The sequence below is a fragment of the Hemiscyllium ocellatum genome, chromosome 5 (genome assembly GCF_020745735.1).
Source record: "Hemiscyllium ocellatum isolate sHemOce1 chromosome 5, sHemOce1.pat.X.cur, whole genome shotgun sequence".
In the NCBI taxonomy this organism is placed as follows: Eukaryota; Metazoa; Chordata; class Chondrichthyes; order Orectolobiformes; family Hemiscylliidae; genus Hemiscyllium; species Hemiscyllium ocellatum.
This window is the reverse complement of record NC_083405.1, coordinates 84021092-84036587: the sequence shown is the minus strand read 5'-3', so window position 1 is coordinate 84036587 and position 15496 is coordinate 84021092. Positions and strand designations below refer to the sequence as shown.

Below are 15496 nucleotides of genomic sequence, written 5' to 3'. Positions count from 1 at the left end.
CTGGATTTCCATCTCTCAAACTCTGGCCTCATTACAACAACAGCAGAGCCAAGGGAGCAGCTTCCTGATGCAGCCAGAGAGGGGTCCGAATGTATTTTAACTGGAGTACTGGCATAAGCCACAACTTGGACACTGACAGTTAGATCTAAGCTGTGATTTCAGACATCCAGGTAATTCAATCAATGATCCATGGGCAGAATGTATTCATATTATAATATTTTGGAAATATGATAAAATTGGTATTGAGTTATAATAGCCTTGCTACTAGAATAATGAGCATTGCCATTAACTCATTGCTGTCAGCATGAGAGCAAACAGAAACTTGGAAGTAAAAAAAAGAAAAGCCAGGATCTGTATTGCAAGAAGCCATCTGACTGAACGTGTTGGGCATTTAAGATATCAATGCCCTTTTAAGTAAGACAATTTCATGTTCTTTTCTGGTCTGAACAAAGTACATTAATTCCAAAGCGTGATTCGTTCTATATTGCACTTGAAGGTAGCCAAATAAGATACTTAGTCTGATCAAGGGTGTGTTTGCCGACTGTATAGGTAAATGGCTTAACGGCAGTGTGATGGTGGAGGGTTGCTTTTCGGACTGGAGGTGTTCCACAGGGATCAGTCCTGCGTCCTGTTCTGTTTGTCATTCGTATAAATGATTTTGATGAGAATAGAAAAGGCATGGTTAGTAAGTTTGAGGATGACACCAAAATTGGTGGCCTTGTAAGCAGAGAAATTTTTGTAAGATTACAAAAGGATCTTGATCAAATAGGTCAATGGGCTGTAAAATGGCAGGTAAAGGTCTATCTGGATAAATTTTGGTGCAACAAACAGTGGTAGGACTTCTACAATTAATAATATGGCTTTGGGTAATGTTGTAGAACAGAGGCATCGAGGGGTGCAGGTACATAATTCTTTGAAGTATGTGTCACATACAGACAGGGTGGTTTAAAAGATGTTTGGCACATTTGCTCAGTCCTTTTGAGCACTAGAGTTGGGAAGCCATGTTGAGGTTGTACTCGACATTGGTGAGGCCTCTTCTGGAATACTGTGTCCAGATCTGGTCGTCCAGTTATTGGAAGGATATTATTGAGCTGGAGAGAGTTCAGAAGAGATTTACCAGGATGTTCCCAAATATGGAAGGTTTGAGTTATAGAGATAGGCTGGATAGGTTGGATCTTTTTCTCACTGAGTGTAGGAGGTTGAGACCTGACAAAATTTTATGAAATAATGAGAGGTATAGATAGTGTTGGTGGTAGTTGTCTTTTCCCCAAGATGGGGAATTTTAAAACTAGGGGCCACGTTTTTCAGGTGAGAGGAGAGAGATTTTAAAAAGACCGAGGCAAACCTTTTACTCAAAGGGTGGTTCACGTGTGCAGTGAATTTGCTGAGGAAGTGGTGGCTACGGGTACAATTACAATGTTTAAAGGGCATTTGGATACATGAATAGAAAAAGTTTGGAGGGATATGGACCAGGAGCAGGCAGGTGGGACTCGGTCAGTTTCAGGTTATGGTTGGTATGGACTGCTTAGACTGAAGGGTCTGTTTCCATGCTGTATCACTCTATGACTCTGACTCTATAACGGTCATGGATCTGAAAAGCTAGCTCTATCTTTATCTACAGGTACAGTCTGACCCAAATTGTTGTTCAGTTATCAGCAATTATTCAGGAACATTAGTGATCGAAAATATATGCTGATCTTTCCAGCTATGTCCATTAATTGAGAATAAATTATTTTTCTTCAATAAATAGATTGGGGAATGGTATCAGATGGGCTGCTCTGACCATGTTCACTTTGGAAGAGAAAACAAAAGAGTAGTGTGTTGCTTAAATGGAGAAAAACTGCAAAAAACTGCAATGTAAAGGAACTTGGGATATATGGATATAGCAGATAATCAGGAATGTTAGCGGTTATTTCAATAAGGCTAGAGGATAAGAGTAGGGACGCTTTGCAACTGTACCAGTTGCTGGTGAGACCACATCTGGAGTACTGAGCAGTTTTGGTTCCTTTTTCTTTGAGGAAAGATTCCATTCCATTGGAGGCAGTTTAGAGACGGTTCACTGGAATGATCCATGGTATTGAGGGGTTGTTTAGAGAGGTTAACAGGTGGAGACTCACTGAAGCTCAGAAGAATAAGAGGTGATCTCATTGAAACATATAGGATTCTCAAGGGACTTGACAGGGTCAATGCTGTCAGGATGTTTTCTCCTGATGGACTAGAGGGCGTAGTATCAAAATGGAAGTGCAGCTAATTTAAGACTGAGATGAGGGAGAGTTTCTTCTGAGGATTTGCAACTACTTGCTAGAGAGATCTGTGGGAACAGAGTCCTATATATTTAAGGTTAATGTTAAAAAAAATCTTTCAGTAGGGAAATCGAGGGTTCTGGGGCAAAGACAGGAAAGTGGACATGGGGAATGTCAGATCAGCCATGATCCTGTTGAATGGAGGAGCAGGCTCAGGGGACTGAACGGCCTACTCCAGTTCCTATTTGTTATCTTGCTACCTAATTCCCAATGACAAAGCGGTCTCCTTTTTCAAATGTTGCAAGTAAGATCTTTTCGCTAAAGTGCGAACTTTGATACCTTTGGAACGCGCATGCGACAATGGAAGAATAGGCTGTTGATAGATTAACAAACAGCATTCCCTGGGAGCGGCATTGATAACTTGCTGATTCTTAAACACGTATTCCACAATGGCACTGGTGAAGTAAGCCAATGTATATTGTAATGGTGGATTTACGTAACTAACATTGTTCTGAGTGCCAGCCAACGGCGTAGTCTTAATGTCAATGGACTAGTAATCCAGAATGCAAGGCGACTGCTCTGGGACATAAGTACTAATTCCCATTATAGCAGATGAAAAAAATTTCATTCAAAAAGAAAAATGGCAACCATGTAAACACTGTTGATAATTGTAAAAACCTATCTTGTTCAGTAATCCCCATTTTAGGGCATGGAATCTGCTATCTTTACCTGGTCTGGGCTACGTTCCAATCTCGTTGACTCCTCGCTACCCTCGAGGCAATCAGGAGTAAGCAATAAATGCTGGTGTAGTTAGGGATGTTTAAGTTAAAATCATTGAACGTTTCAGCTTTTATTCTTCCAGGTGTGGTTGAGTATTGTCACATAGAATTAATATTTAATCTATATAGCTATCATTTCTTGTGTGAGCTCCTTTTTTCTAAAACTGGCAAAATGAAAGGGATGATGAGCAATGATCTGCAGATTCTGGACGTTGGAAACAAAAACAGAAATAGCTGGAGAAACTCAACAGGTCTGGCAACTTCTGTGGAGAGAGAGCAGAATTAATGTTTCAAATCCCATGACTCTTCACAACTAATAGTTGCTAGGAACTTTTTTCAAAATTAAAGGGAAAATTAAGTAAATATTTCAGTGCATTAATTATTGTGATTTACATGATAGTTTATAAAGACCAAGCCCCAGGTGAGCTTTTCCATAAATGAATAATGGACCTTGCTTTGTGTTTGCAAGCAGTAGTCTGATCAGCTGTGAGTTTTTCATCTAGACCGCTTATCAGGAACTAACTGTGCTTTCAGCTGAATGTAACTACAGTAAAATAGTTAAACAATATGGACCAGTTATTTGCTGCTCTAGCTTATTTCTATTAACTTTTTGTCTATCACTGCTGTGAATGTTTCTCACAGTAATAATATTAGACACCATGGAAACATGGCAACATTTTACTGTTTAGACACAATTGATAATTATATGGTCTAGGTTTGCATATGCTCAGTCAGATAAAATGAATGAAGTTGATTGTCAAGTTTCTGGATATACCTTTTATAAATGGTACTTTTGGAAAGGAAAATATTTCCACTTGACAGTCTAAAGTAACAATTTGTTAAATTGTCTATGAATGAAGCTTGAGTACTTAACCAGTATGTTATTGTTGAAGAATATGACATTAGTATTTTCTCAATGTTGTACAACATTGATGGAACTGTGTCCCAATGTTGAGCAAATTGCGCCGGCAGTTTCATTTCAAATGCGAAGCTCTGCTATTAACATAGGTTTTGAGAAAGGTTGAAGTTCTTCATTTGAGGTTAAAGCTCACTTTCAACATCTGATCTTCATTTTGTTTTCAGGACTTGCCCGAGCTAAGTCCGTACCCAGCCACACGTATTCCAATGAGGTGGTTACCCTATGGTACAGACCTCCAGATGTCCTCCTGGGTTCCACAGAGTACTCCACCTGCCTCGACATGTGGTAGGTCTATTTGCCTGCACGTTTCTGATATGTTTAACTTTTTCCTTATGTTTTGCATTGGCAGTTTACAACTAAATTGGAATTAAAGTCCAGAGGTGAGGTTCCACATAAAATGAATAAAAGTGTTTGTTCTGTATTGGCAAGCAGTAGTCTAGTCAGAACAGAATCTTTGAAGTGCTTCTGAGATGGCTGTGTGCCATGGTAAAAGTCAGAAGTCAGACGACACCCGATAGTTCAACAGGTTTATTCGAAATCAAAGCTTTTGAAGTGTTGCCCCTTTGTCAGCTGAAGTGACACGTTAAAGGCAATGAAGGGGCAATGCTCCCAAAGCTAGTGATTTCAAATAAATCTGTTGGACTATAACCAGGTGTCATCTGACTTCTGACCTTATCCACCCCAGTCCAACACTGGCACCTCCCTATCATGATAAAGGACATTTGGACATGATTGCGTTTCAGCCTAAAGATCCTCTTTCATCCAAATTAGCATTTATTTAAAATTATCCACATTACCCGATATACATAAAACAGTTCTCAACTGCTTGTTATTTTCACTGGTTTTTGTATATGCTTTGCCTAAAAAATGAGGTCTGCAGATGCTGGAGATCACAGCTGAAAATGTGTTGCTGGTTAAAGCACAGCAGGTTAGGCAGCATCTCAGGAATAGGGAATTCGACGTTTTGAGCATAAGCCCTTCATCCTGATGAAGGGCTTATGCTCGAAACGTCGAATTCCCTATTCCTGAGATGCTGCCTAACCTGCTGTGCTTTAACCAGCAACACATTTTCAGCTATATGCTTTGCCTACCTAGTCTTTAAATCAATTAGGTCTAATGATGTGGGTGTATTGTTGTTGACTCTTTATCTGGGTGATATTCCTTCCCGAGGGAATATCATTGCTATGTTGCTATGATATCTGTTGTTCCATTTCCATTGGATTGCTGTGGACTTCTGGGTCTGATGGTTGGTTGACCTTGGTCTGTGTAGGTGATGTGCTCCTATCTTCCTAATCATCCAACTATAGTTGAGAAAGAGCTTCTCCAATTGTGCATGAGTGCCTGCAGTTGCAATGGTATATCAGTCTGTTTATTTCCACATGTAAGATTGAGATGACAACTGTTCTACACAGATCCCAAGCTGTCACTTGGCCTGACTCTTGAGAGCATTGAAGGTTTGTACCCTGATTGGTTGTCCAGTGCTGCATTCTGGTAGTCACGTCAAAATGAAAATGTGCTTTCTACCCATTACACCTTGATTTTGTTGCAGGTACTTGTTAATACTTTGGTAGTCTTTTTTTTGCTAGTGGAAGAGTAGTTTGGGTGCAGGTGACATCAGTCTCTGTATTGAACAACTTCAGCTTCAGGACATCTCTGCAGGAGTTCCTCAAGGATAGTGTCCTATAGGCCCAACTATTTTTAGTTGCTTCATTAGTGACCTTCCCTCCATCATAAGGTCAGAAGTGGGGATGTTCGCCGATGATTACATAATGTTCACCATTCACGATGACTCAGATACTGAAGCAGCCCATGTCTGAATGCAACAAGACCTGGACAATATCCAGGTTTGGGCTGACAAGCGACAAGTAACATTCACGCCATACAAATGCCAAGCTATGATCAACACCGACAAGAGACCATCTAACCACTGTCCCTTGACATTCAATGGTGTTCCATCATTGAATCCCCTACTATCAATGTCCTGGGAGTTACTCATAAACTCAACTGGACTTGCCACGTAAATGCAGTAGCTACAAGAGCACATCAGAGGCAGGGAATACTGGGGTGAGTAACTCATCTACCAACTCCCCAAAGCCTACCCACCACCTACTAGGCACAAGTCAGGAGTGTGTTGGAATACTCTCCACTTGCTTGGATGAGTGCAGCCCCAACAACACTCTAGCTTGACACCATCTAGTTCAAACCACACAACACCAGGTTATAGTCCAACAGGTTTAATTGGAAGCACACTAGCTTTCGGAGCGCCGCTCCTTCATCAGGTGATTGACAATCATCTGATGAAGGAGCGACGCTCCGAAAGCTAGTATGCTTCTAATTAAACCTGTTGGACTATAACCTGGTGTTCTGTGATTTTTAACTTTGTACATTCCAGTCCAACACCGGCATCTCCAAATCATAGTTCAAACCAGCCTGCTTCATTGGCACTGCATCCACAACCATCCATTCCCTCCACCACCTGCACTCAGTACTTGCAGTGGGTACTATCCACAAGATGCATTGCAGAAATTCACTGAAGATCATCATATAGCACCTTCCATACCCACAACCACTTCCATCGAGAAAGACAAGGGCAGCAGATACCTGGGAACACCACCATCTTCAAAATTCCCTCCAAGCCACTCACCATCCTGACTATTCCTTCACTGTCGCTGAGTCAAAATCCTGAAATTCCCTCCCTAATGGTCAACCCACAGCAGATGGACTGCAGTGGTTCAAAAAGGCAGTTCACCACCATCATCTTAAGCAAAGTCACAGTCAGCAACACCCACTTGGGGAGGTTGCAACTTGTTGGGTACTTTGCTTGATTTGAGCATGGCACTTGAAAATCATGTACAATATCTGTGCTGTATTGATAACTAACAGAGCATGATGAGCTACTGCTTCAGTTTGGATCTCAAAGATTTTGCATTCTTGTTTTAACATTATTGTTTTTAATTCCCAGGGGTGCTGCTCTTGACAGCATGCCTGCTCTGTGTATCTTCCCTTGCTTATCTGTCACATCTGACCTATCTCTATAAATGCTTTCAAGAAGGTAGTAACATCTTGAAAATATTTTTAAATGTATGTGATTTTAAATATTTTAAATGTTGCAAGAGGCTTCTTGTTCAAGTAGGTATTGATGAAAATGTTCACAAGCAAAGACAATCACAGGGGCCCTTTCACAATGTGAACTTATCACAATTCTGTTTGTCTGAATGCCATGGATGAAAATGCAGGCAGGAGGCTGGAAGAAGCAAGCCAGGCAGCATCAGGAGGTGGAGAAATTGATGTTTTAGGTGTGGCACCCAAAACATTGACTTCACCACCTGATGCTGCCTGGCTTTCTGTGTTCTTCCAGCCTCCTGTCTGTCTACTTTAGATTCCAGCATCTGCATTTTTCTTGTCTCTATGAATGAAAATGCAGCCAGTTATCCAGGCTGCATCAGGGATACTCTGATTTTTGTCTCACTGGCATCACAATGAAGAATGACTTTATAATTTATGAAATGGTCTTGGCGGTGCTGAAATACCATCACTAAGTTGCTTGGTTTTAGTGATTGGTGGTTGTTCAGTGCCCCATTGCCTCTCCATGTCCTTGGTCATGAATTGATGTAATGTTTCACCACCCAGTGACAAACTGAAGTGGAATTTGGCCAAATAGCTGACAAAACTGATGTATCATTGCAGTGCTTTAACATCTGTTGGCTGCTGCATCCCTCCCACACCTCTCAATTCCTCAGGATCTGGTTGAGGATCTTCTGCCAATGCATGACCTCTAACTTGATTCCGGGCATCTTTAATCCCAGTTTTTTTTTTCTTGTTCAGGTTTATCTGCGGATTTCTGCCTAGCAGAAACACTAGATTTTGATTTTATATCCACATTCATAAGCTAGTAGATCACCCACTATAGCTTCCACTCCTGGAAGATCACTAACCATCTGTGGAGGATGGATATTCCAAAAGCAGTTGCAACCATCTGCATCTCTGAATATCCAGAAAGTAGTTACTAACCTGCTGCTTTTATCCAGCTTCCAAATTTCTTCTTTTGACGTGTTGAGGGTTGCTGATCAAGCATTAGATTCACCGATTGCAATCAGCAAGGATATGTGACAATGCCTCCTCTACAATAATCCTCAACACCAGTGCGTCGCAATGCTGCATACTTAGCCCCTTACTAGACTCCTTACACACACTCAACTGTGTGGCTAAATTCAACTCTAACTCCATTTACAAGTTTGCTGATGACACCACTGCAGTGGGTAAGATATCAAATAATGATGAGAAAGAGTGCAGGAAGGAAATTGACAGTTTAGATTAGATTACTTAGTGTGGAAACAGGCCCTTCGGCCCAACAAGTCCACATCGACCCGCTGAAGCGCAACCCACCCATACCCCTACATTTACCCCTTACCTAACATTATGGGCAATTTAGCATGGCCAATTCAACTGGCCCGCACATCTTTGGACTGTGGGAGGAAACCCACACAGGGCACGGGGAGAATGTGCAAACTCCACCCAGTCAGTCGCCTGAGGCGGGAATTGAACCTGGGTCTCTGGCACTGTGAGGCAGCAGTGCTAACCACCGTACCGCCCACAGTGGTATGGTGTAAAGACACTCTCTCCCTCTAGTATCAGCAAAACAAAGGAGCTGGTCATCTCCTTCAATAAACAGAAATAGAGGACACACCATTGTCTATATCAATGGTGCTGAGATGGAGGTGGTCAAGAGCTACAGGGAGTGACACAACCATCACATCGATACTGAAAATGTGTTGCTGGTTAAAGCACAGCAGGTTAGGCAGCATCCAAGGAATAGGAAATTCGACGTTTCGGGCATAAGCCCTTCATCAGGAATGAAACGTTGAATTTCCTATTCCTTGGATGCTGCCTAACCTGCTGTGCTTTAACCAGCAACACATTTTCAGCTGTGATCTCCAGCATCTGCAGACCTCATTTTTTACCCATCACATCGATACTACAATCAAGCATGCACACCAATGCTTCTAGTTCCTCAGAAAGCCAAGGAAATTGGTCGTGTCCATAATGTCTTTCACCAATTTGTATAGATGCACCATAGAAAGCATCCTATCCAGAAACATCACAGTTTGGAATGGCAACTGATGTGCCCAAGACCATGAGAAATTATGGAGAGTTGTGAACGCAGCCCAGTCATGAAACCAGCCTTTCTTCCATTGATTCCATCTGTACTTCCCAGTGCTTCAGGAAAATAACCAACATAATCAAAGCCTCCTTCCCCACCCCCACCGGTTATACTCTCTTCCACCCTCTTCTATCGGGTAGAAGATACAAATGTTTGAAACATATTCCAGCAGTTTTAAGAACAGCTTCTTCCCTGCTGTTATCAGACAAGTGAATAGACCTCTCATATTAGAGTTGATCTTTCTCTGCACCTTTTCTGTAGCTGTAACACTATATTCTGCATCATGTTCTATTACTTTTTTTTTACTTGGGTAAGGTATAATTTGTCTGGCCAACTAGCAGATGGCTGGAAGTACAAGCTAGGCAGCATCAGAAAGTGGAAAAGTCAACATTTCAGGTGTAACCCCTCAGGGCTGAGGATGGATGTAGGGGAGTTGCAAATAAAAGAGGTGTATGCAGGATGGTGAGATGGGGATAGGTGAACACAGGTAGAGGGTGAGAGGGTTGGACGATGGGAGGAATGAATCCAGTTGGTGGCTAGAAGGAAGGGTTGATGAGAGGAATGGAAGAGGGTGGCTGGGAAGGGAGGTTATTTCAAATTGGAGAACTCAACATTGAGTCCACTGGGCTGTAGGCTGCCCAAGTGGAAGATGAAGTGGTGTTCCTCCACTTTGCAATTTGATTCATTGTGACAAAGGAGGAGGCCAAAGATGGTCATGTTGGAAAGGGAGTGAGGGAGTTGGAAGGGGAATTAAAATGGGCAGTGACTGGGAGGTCAGGTCGGCCCTGAGGCCTGGCTGAGATGGTCGGCAAAACATTCCCTTAGTTTGTATATGGTTACCACACAAAACAATACTTCTCATAATCTCCATATGTGTCAATAATGAATCAAATCAAATTAGGTGCCATCTGTGATCTAGAAGACCAGATCTTCTTTGATGCCAAGAAATCTGTTCTCTCAGTGCAAGTATGGTGCCATCACACTTTTCAACCCTACCTCGACTTTATGCTGGGTCTTTTCTCTCTGGAGAGAAGGAGAAAAAGAGGAGACCTGATTGAGGTGTACAAAATAATGAAAGGAATAGATCGAGTCAATAGCCAGAGACTTTTCCCAAGGGCAGGATGGACTGGTACGAGAAATCATAGTTTGAAGATATTAGGAGGAAGGTATAAAGGAGACATCAGAGGTAGGTTTTATAGGCAGAGTAGTGAATGCATGGAATGCGTTGCCAATGGTGGTGGTGGAAGCAGAGTCATTGGTGACATTTAAGCGACTCTGGACATGCACATGGAGAGCAGAGAGTTGAGGGGCGCGTAAGTTAAGTTATTATATTTTACATTAGGATTAAATCTCGGCACAACATCGTGGGCCAAAGGGCCTGTTCTGTGCTGTACTTTTCTATGTTCTATGTACCTTTTGAGGGCTGCATTTCTGAATCAATATTTTGAGCCATTTTTCACAGGCCCGTGAAAGTCATGATGTGTCCTGATGCACTGATGTCTACCTGATATTTTATATTGGTCTTTTCTCCATGGAGTCATCATTCACCCACTCAAACCATATTTCACTATGGACCTGCCTGAATTGCCACGTATGGTATGGAAGTGATTTATCAATGTTTTCAGATCATTGTTCCAGTCACCAAATGCACTTGTGTGCAAAAGGCTTGGTTTAGCAGCAAGAACATTGCTTTTTATATATCAACAAGCTGCCTTCTCATTTGCATGATGCCCTTCATAAAATTTTCATCCTGTCTTATGTCTGTTACTGTTCTGCCTTTTGGGCCTGCAGTATCTATCAGCTTAATGCAAGGTTTGATCTTTCTTCACTGTGCTGATGCTCTGCCTGCTATCAATGCATTGAGGTCATGCTCTGGAAATCAAGACCCACTAATCCCTGAGTCATCACAAACGTGAAAGATTCAGTCAAACTTTCCAAGAAAATTGTTTGTTACAAGTAAATAGTCTTTAACCAACAGCAATTAGGAAATATGAACTGATAACCTATAAGCACACTCTACCTTAATTCTATTCCCTTTAAATTCAATAAATAAAGAGGCACGAAAGGATAGGCAATATGTGGATATTAAGGGGTGGAGTTAAAAACAAGTCAAATGCATTTCAAGAGCATCAGTCTGAGCCACAGGAGTTGATGAGCTGTTTCTCTCAGTTTCTTCCAATTTGTTCCAATTCCTTTTAGTTATTTGCTTTTGACATCAGGTTGTTTGCATGCCAATGCTTTCTTTCCTTCACTGGTTGAGAACTTGTCCTTCCACACTCTTCAAAAGTGTTTTCCTCCCCCTTCAACAGCAGATTTGCCGAGAAAAGTGAGTGGAAGACAATGAGCTGTTTCTGGAGACTTTTCAGTATCACCACATGAGGGAGAGATTTTCTGAAGCTTTCTCTTTGCTGGCTAGACACAGGGCAAATGCACAAAAACCATGATCATCTGGTCAGGGGCCAGTCAGAACATTGTTGTCAGGCTGTGTTCCCTCAATCTAGCTCTCTCATCCCTGTTTTTTGCCTCTCACTGTTCCAGGGCAAAGCAACATCATATACAATGTGCTCTTGTAAGCATGATTTTTGGAATTGCAGCCATCTGTTTAGGCAGTCTCATTGGTTTAAAGCAGTATGTTGCTTTTAAAAAAAAATCCACGATCCAAAAATAAAGGAAATGAAAAGGTGTGATATTTAATCTGCTAATTTACTCATTTTGTTATTTCAACCAGAGCTGGGAGTGAAAATATAACAACCATTTTCTCTTGCTCAGTGTTTCAGCTGTGGCCTATCTTTTTGCTGTTTTTTAAAGTTTATTTCAGTTGTTCATGGCAGTTTTCACAACTCTGAACATTGCTGTCGGTTTGTGTCAGTGGTTATGCTCTTTTATAACTATTCCACGCACAATTGTAGCTTCACTTTTGACAGTAGTTGTAGATTCACAAGGCAGTCGTTGGGACAAAATGGAGTCTTTACTGATGTGCCTGTAAGATTGCAGCCTGCGGTCTGTGTGTGGCTTGTTGATGAGGTCACCTGATTGCAGACCAGGAAGGTAATTTGCATATGTTGGCACTTCAATCCAAGCAGAGCTAGTCATCTGTGTAGTCTTTGCATTTATCAGAAAAATAAACAGCATTATTCCATTCTGTTGGTCATCAGTTAAAAGGTTAATGATAACTTAAACCAAGGTTTTTCCAGTCAACTGCCAAGACTTGTTTGAAACAAGCTGCTGAAATACACTTCAAACTTTTAGCAACATGCGGTAATTCATGATTAAACTTGCAAATGCTTGTAGTATATTCCCGTTGTTCAAATATTTAGTTTTTAAGTGATTGTTATTCTACAATCACCTGCAGTTATGCCAAACACAAACGTTCATATAACAGTATTGTATATGAAGACTTGCTAAACACACCCTTCCGTACAGCACATGTTTAGGAGGAGACTGCAAGTGACATCCTGAATACATGATTGATGATGTGAGAGAAGATTCAAGGCTGGGGCAACAGTACATGGCACCAGCTGTTAAATCTGCAATTAGTGACTGCTGGGAAATGTAGGTACCCAATGGACTATAGCTGGAGGATATTTTTATACTTCATTGGTTCCTTCAGAGAGCTAAGAATGTAACTAATGACTAACACTCCCCAGCTAATAAGTATAGGCCAAACAATTGGAATGTTAGGTGTGTGGGGGTTGGGGTGATGGGGGTGGGGGTGGTGTGCAGGAGAAGCGATTGTGAAGGGAAAAATGGATCAGACTTAAAAGTGCAAATGCAAAATCCATTTTTCCTTGTTGTAGTCCCTGTTTTTCTTTGTTAAATAATCTAACAAATATTACTAAAACTGAGTGCTTTTAAGTGCTGCATTGCATCTGCTGCACTTTTCCCCAAGTGGGTAGAAGCACAGATACAGGTGAAATGCCAAGTTCAAATGCTCAGGTTTATATCTGAGCACAGTACTGAGCTTTTCCCAGCTGGTGTAGTGCTGGATAAGGTGAATATTTAAACATTAGACATATGGGCTGAAGGCTGCTTGCTTGCTATGTTCAGTGAGGATGCTGTTGTGGCATACCTTTTTTAGGTTTGTAAAATTTATTTTGTATAATTTTATCATTACCTGGTCAGAATCTGGAAATGCAACAGACCCAGATTCTCCCCTTTTATTTGTGTTGTTTTTATAATTGGCACAAGCACGAAATCCACCCAGCAGCTTGGATACAATGCTAATCTGGAATGTTTACAGATGTTTGATGGTTTGAAAATTCCCATGCTGACTCCTTTACCACACCACTATGGCTTATGATGTTATTAACTCACTTCCTCATGAGTCTGTGCACTAAGCTGCTTTGCCTGTTGTAGGACAGAAAATAAGAAACTAAAACTAGCAAAAGGCAACGAGAGGCAAGTAATAAGAAAGAGATTAATTAAAATAGATGTGGCTCTCATTAAGATAAAGGCAGGAGAAATTATACTGTAGAATTCTAATGACAGACGCATTGAATAGATGTTTTGTATCTGCCTTCTCAAGAAACATTTTGAAAATACTGGACAATTGAGAGACTATTGGAACTGACAGACATCAGGATATTATTAGTCATGCAAAGCCACAAATAAAGGTTTGTGAGTATGTTATCAAACCTTCAGGAAAGCCTCTCCCCAGAATTGGAGCTCTGCTATTAAGTACTGATGAGGTGCCAAGAGATCCCTCCCTACTCCCCAGCTCTTGAAATATTAATAGTGGGGTCAGTGGTGCCAGACACATGCCTGTGATACATTATTTGACCTGCAATTTGACTGGAGACTGCTAGGCAGTCCAGCCATGCAGCAACCAATTGACTCTGTGGAGGCTGCCAGCATAAGAACCAGACATTGTCCCTTCAGCTGAAAGAGAGAGAGAGAGAGATCGGGCAGCCAAGGGCCTGGAAAACCAAACAACCAGCAAATCAACTAAAATTGCATCCTGTTGGCAGGCCTCCAGAGTTATTCATGATTCTATGCGAGGGTGGGAAAGGAAGGATCCAGTGAATGCTGCAATATCTGGTTCAATCTTTACTCCTGAAACGATTGCCTTCTTGAAAAGTAAGGACACCCAATAAATGACGCCTGGTGAAAGTACTATAGGTTTCAATAGTTTTCAGGTTTCACTGTTCGCAAGTACAAATGCATCTGAGAATTAAGATATGTAAATTAAAACAAAACTGGAACTTAAAGCATGCATTGAAAAATAAACAAGAATTAACAATACAGAAAGAATCATAAAGTAACTGATGTTTTTGTTACACCATTTCAGTTCTTCCTTTGTGAATTTGACTCTGGCAGACTGGAAAGATCTCTGTTTAAAACATAGCCTCAAGAATGAAAAGGGGTATCGTGCGCAACCATAAAAACCACTGGTCTTCCAGCAGTTAGGGGCATGTTTTAAAATCAATAATAGGCTGCAGAAGCAGGACACAAGTAGCCCAGTGGTTAGTACTGCTGCCTCACGTGCCAGGAACCTGGGTTCGATTCCAGCCTCAGATGACTGTCAATGTAGACAGAGTTAAAAATCACACAACACCAGGTTATAGTCCAACAGGTTTAATTGGAAGCACACTAGCTTTCAGAGCAGGTTCTCCTTGTGCCTGCATGGATTTCTACTGGGTGCTCCCACTGTCCTAAGATGTACATGTTAGGTGGATTGACAATACCAAATTGCCCATAATGTCCAAGGCTGTGCAGACTATGTGGACTAGCTGTGAGAAATGTGGGGTTATGAGGGTGGGGGGCTGTGTCTGGGAGGAATGCTCTTCGAAGGGTCAGTGCAGATTCCATAGACTAAATGGCCTCTGCACTGTAGGAAATCTATGATTTGAGACTTTGTGAGCATTCAGTAAGATAAGGGTTAATTGTACATTCGCCAATGATTTGTAAAACAAAAGCTGCAGTTGTGAAAGGAAAGAAGAAAAATATACATTAATTGAAAAGGCACTAAAGGATGTAGATCAATTGAGATCTCACGGGTGAAATGTGCAATTCCCGAAAAGTACAAGTACAGAGGTATATAACAACTTCTTGTAGACAGAATAGCATTGTGGATTACAAGAACAAAGAGCTATTTATGTATTATTAGGCTGCTGTCCTAATGCTATGTGCAATTTTTGATCATTTCAAAGCCACAGAGTCTCTTTGGCATACATTTACCAATGAGAAATTTCAAAAATGAATTGAAATGCTAAGACTATTTCCAATTGCACAATGGAAGAGCTTGGAGATATATTTTCAATTAAGATGTAGAACTCACAGTGGCTCAGTGGTTAACACCTGCTGTGTCACAGCACTAGGGACCCAGGTTTGATTCCTGCCTCGGGCGACTGTCTGTGTGGAGTTTGCACATTCTCCCAGTGTCTGCGTGGGTTCC

General features: G+C 41.4%; 1 protein-coding gene across 4 annotated transcripts in view; it reads left to right on the top strand.

The window, feature by feature from the left end:
• Positions 1–15496, top strand: part of cdk14 (cyclin dependent kinase 14) — a 657100-nt gene that overhangs the window by 341760 nt on the left and 299844 nt on the right. For all 4 annotated transcript variants that reach the window (XM_060824928.1, XM_060824931.1, XM_060824929.1 and 1 more), the window contains one exon: positions 4106–4226. In XM_060824928.1, coding sequence (XP_060680911.1) covers positions 4106–4226 — 121 coding nt within the window. The remainder of the gene's footprint in view (positions 1–4105; positions 4227–15496) is intronic.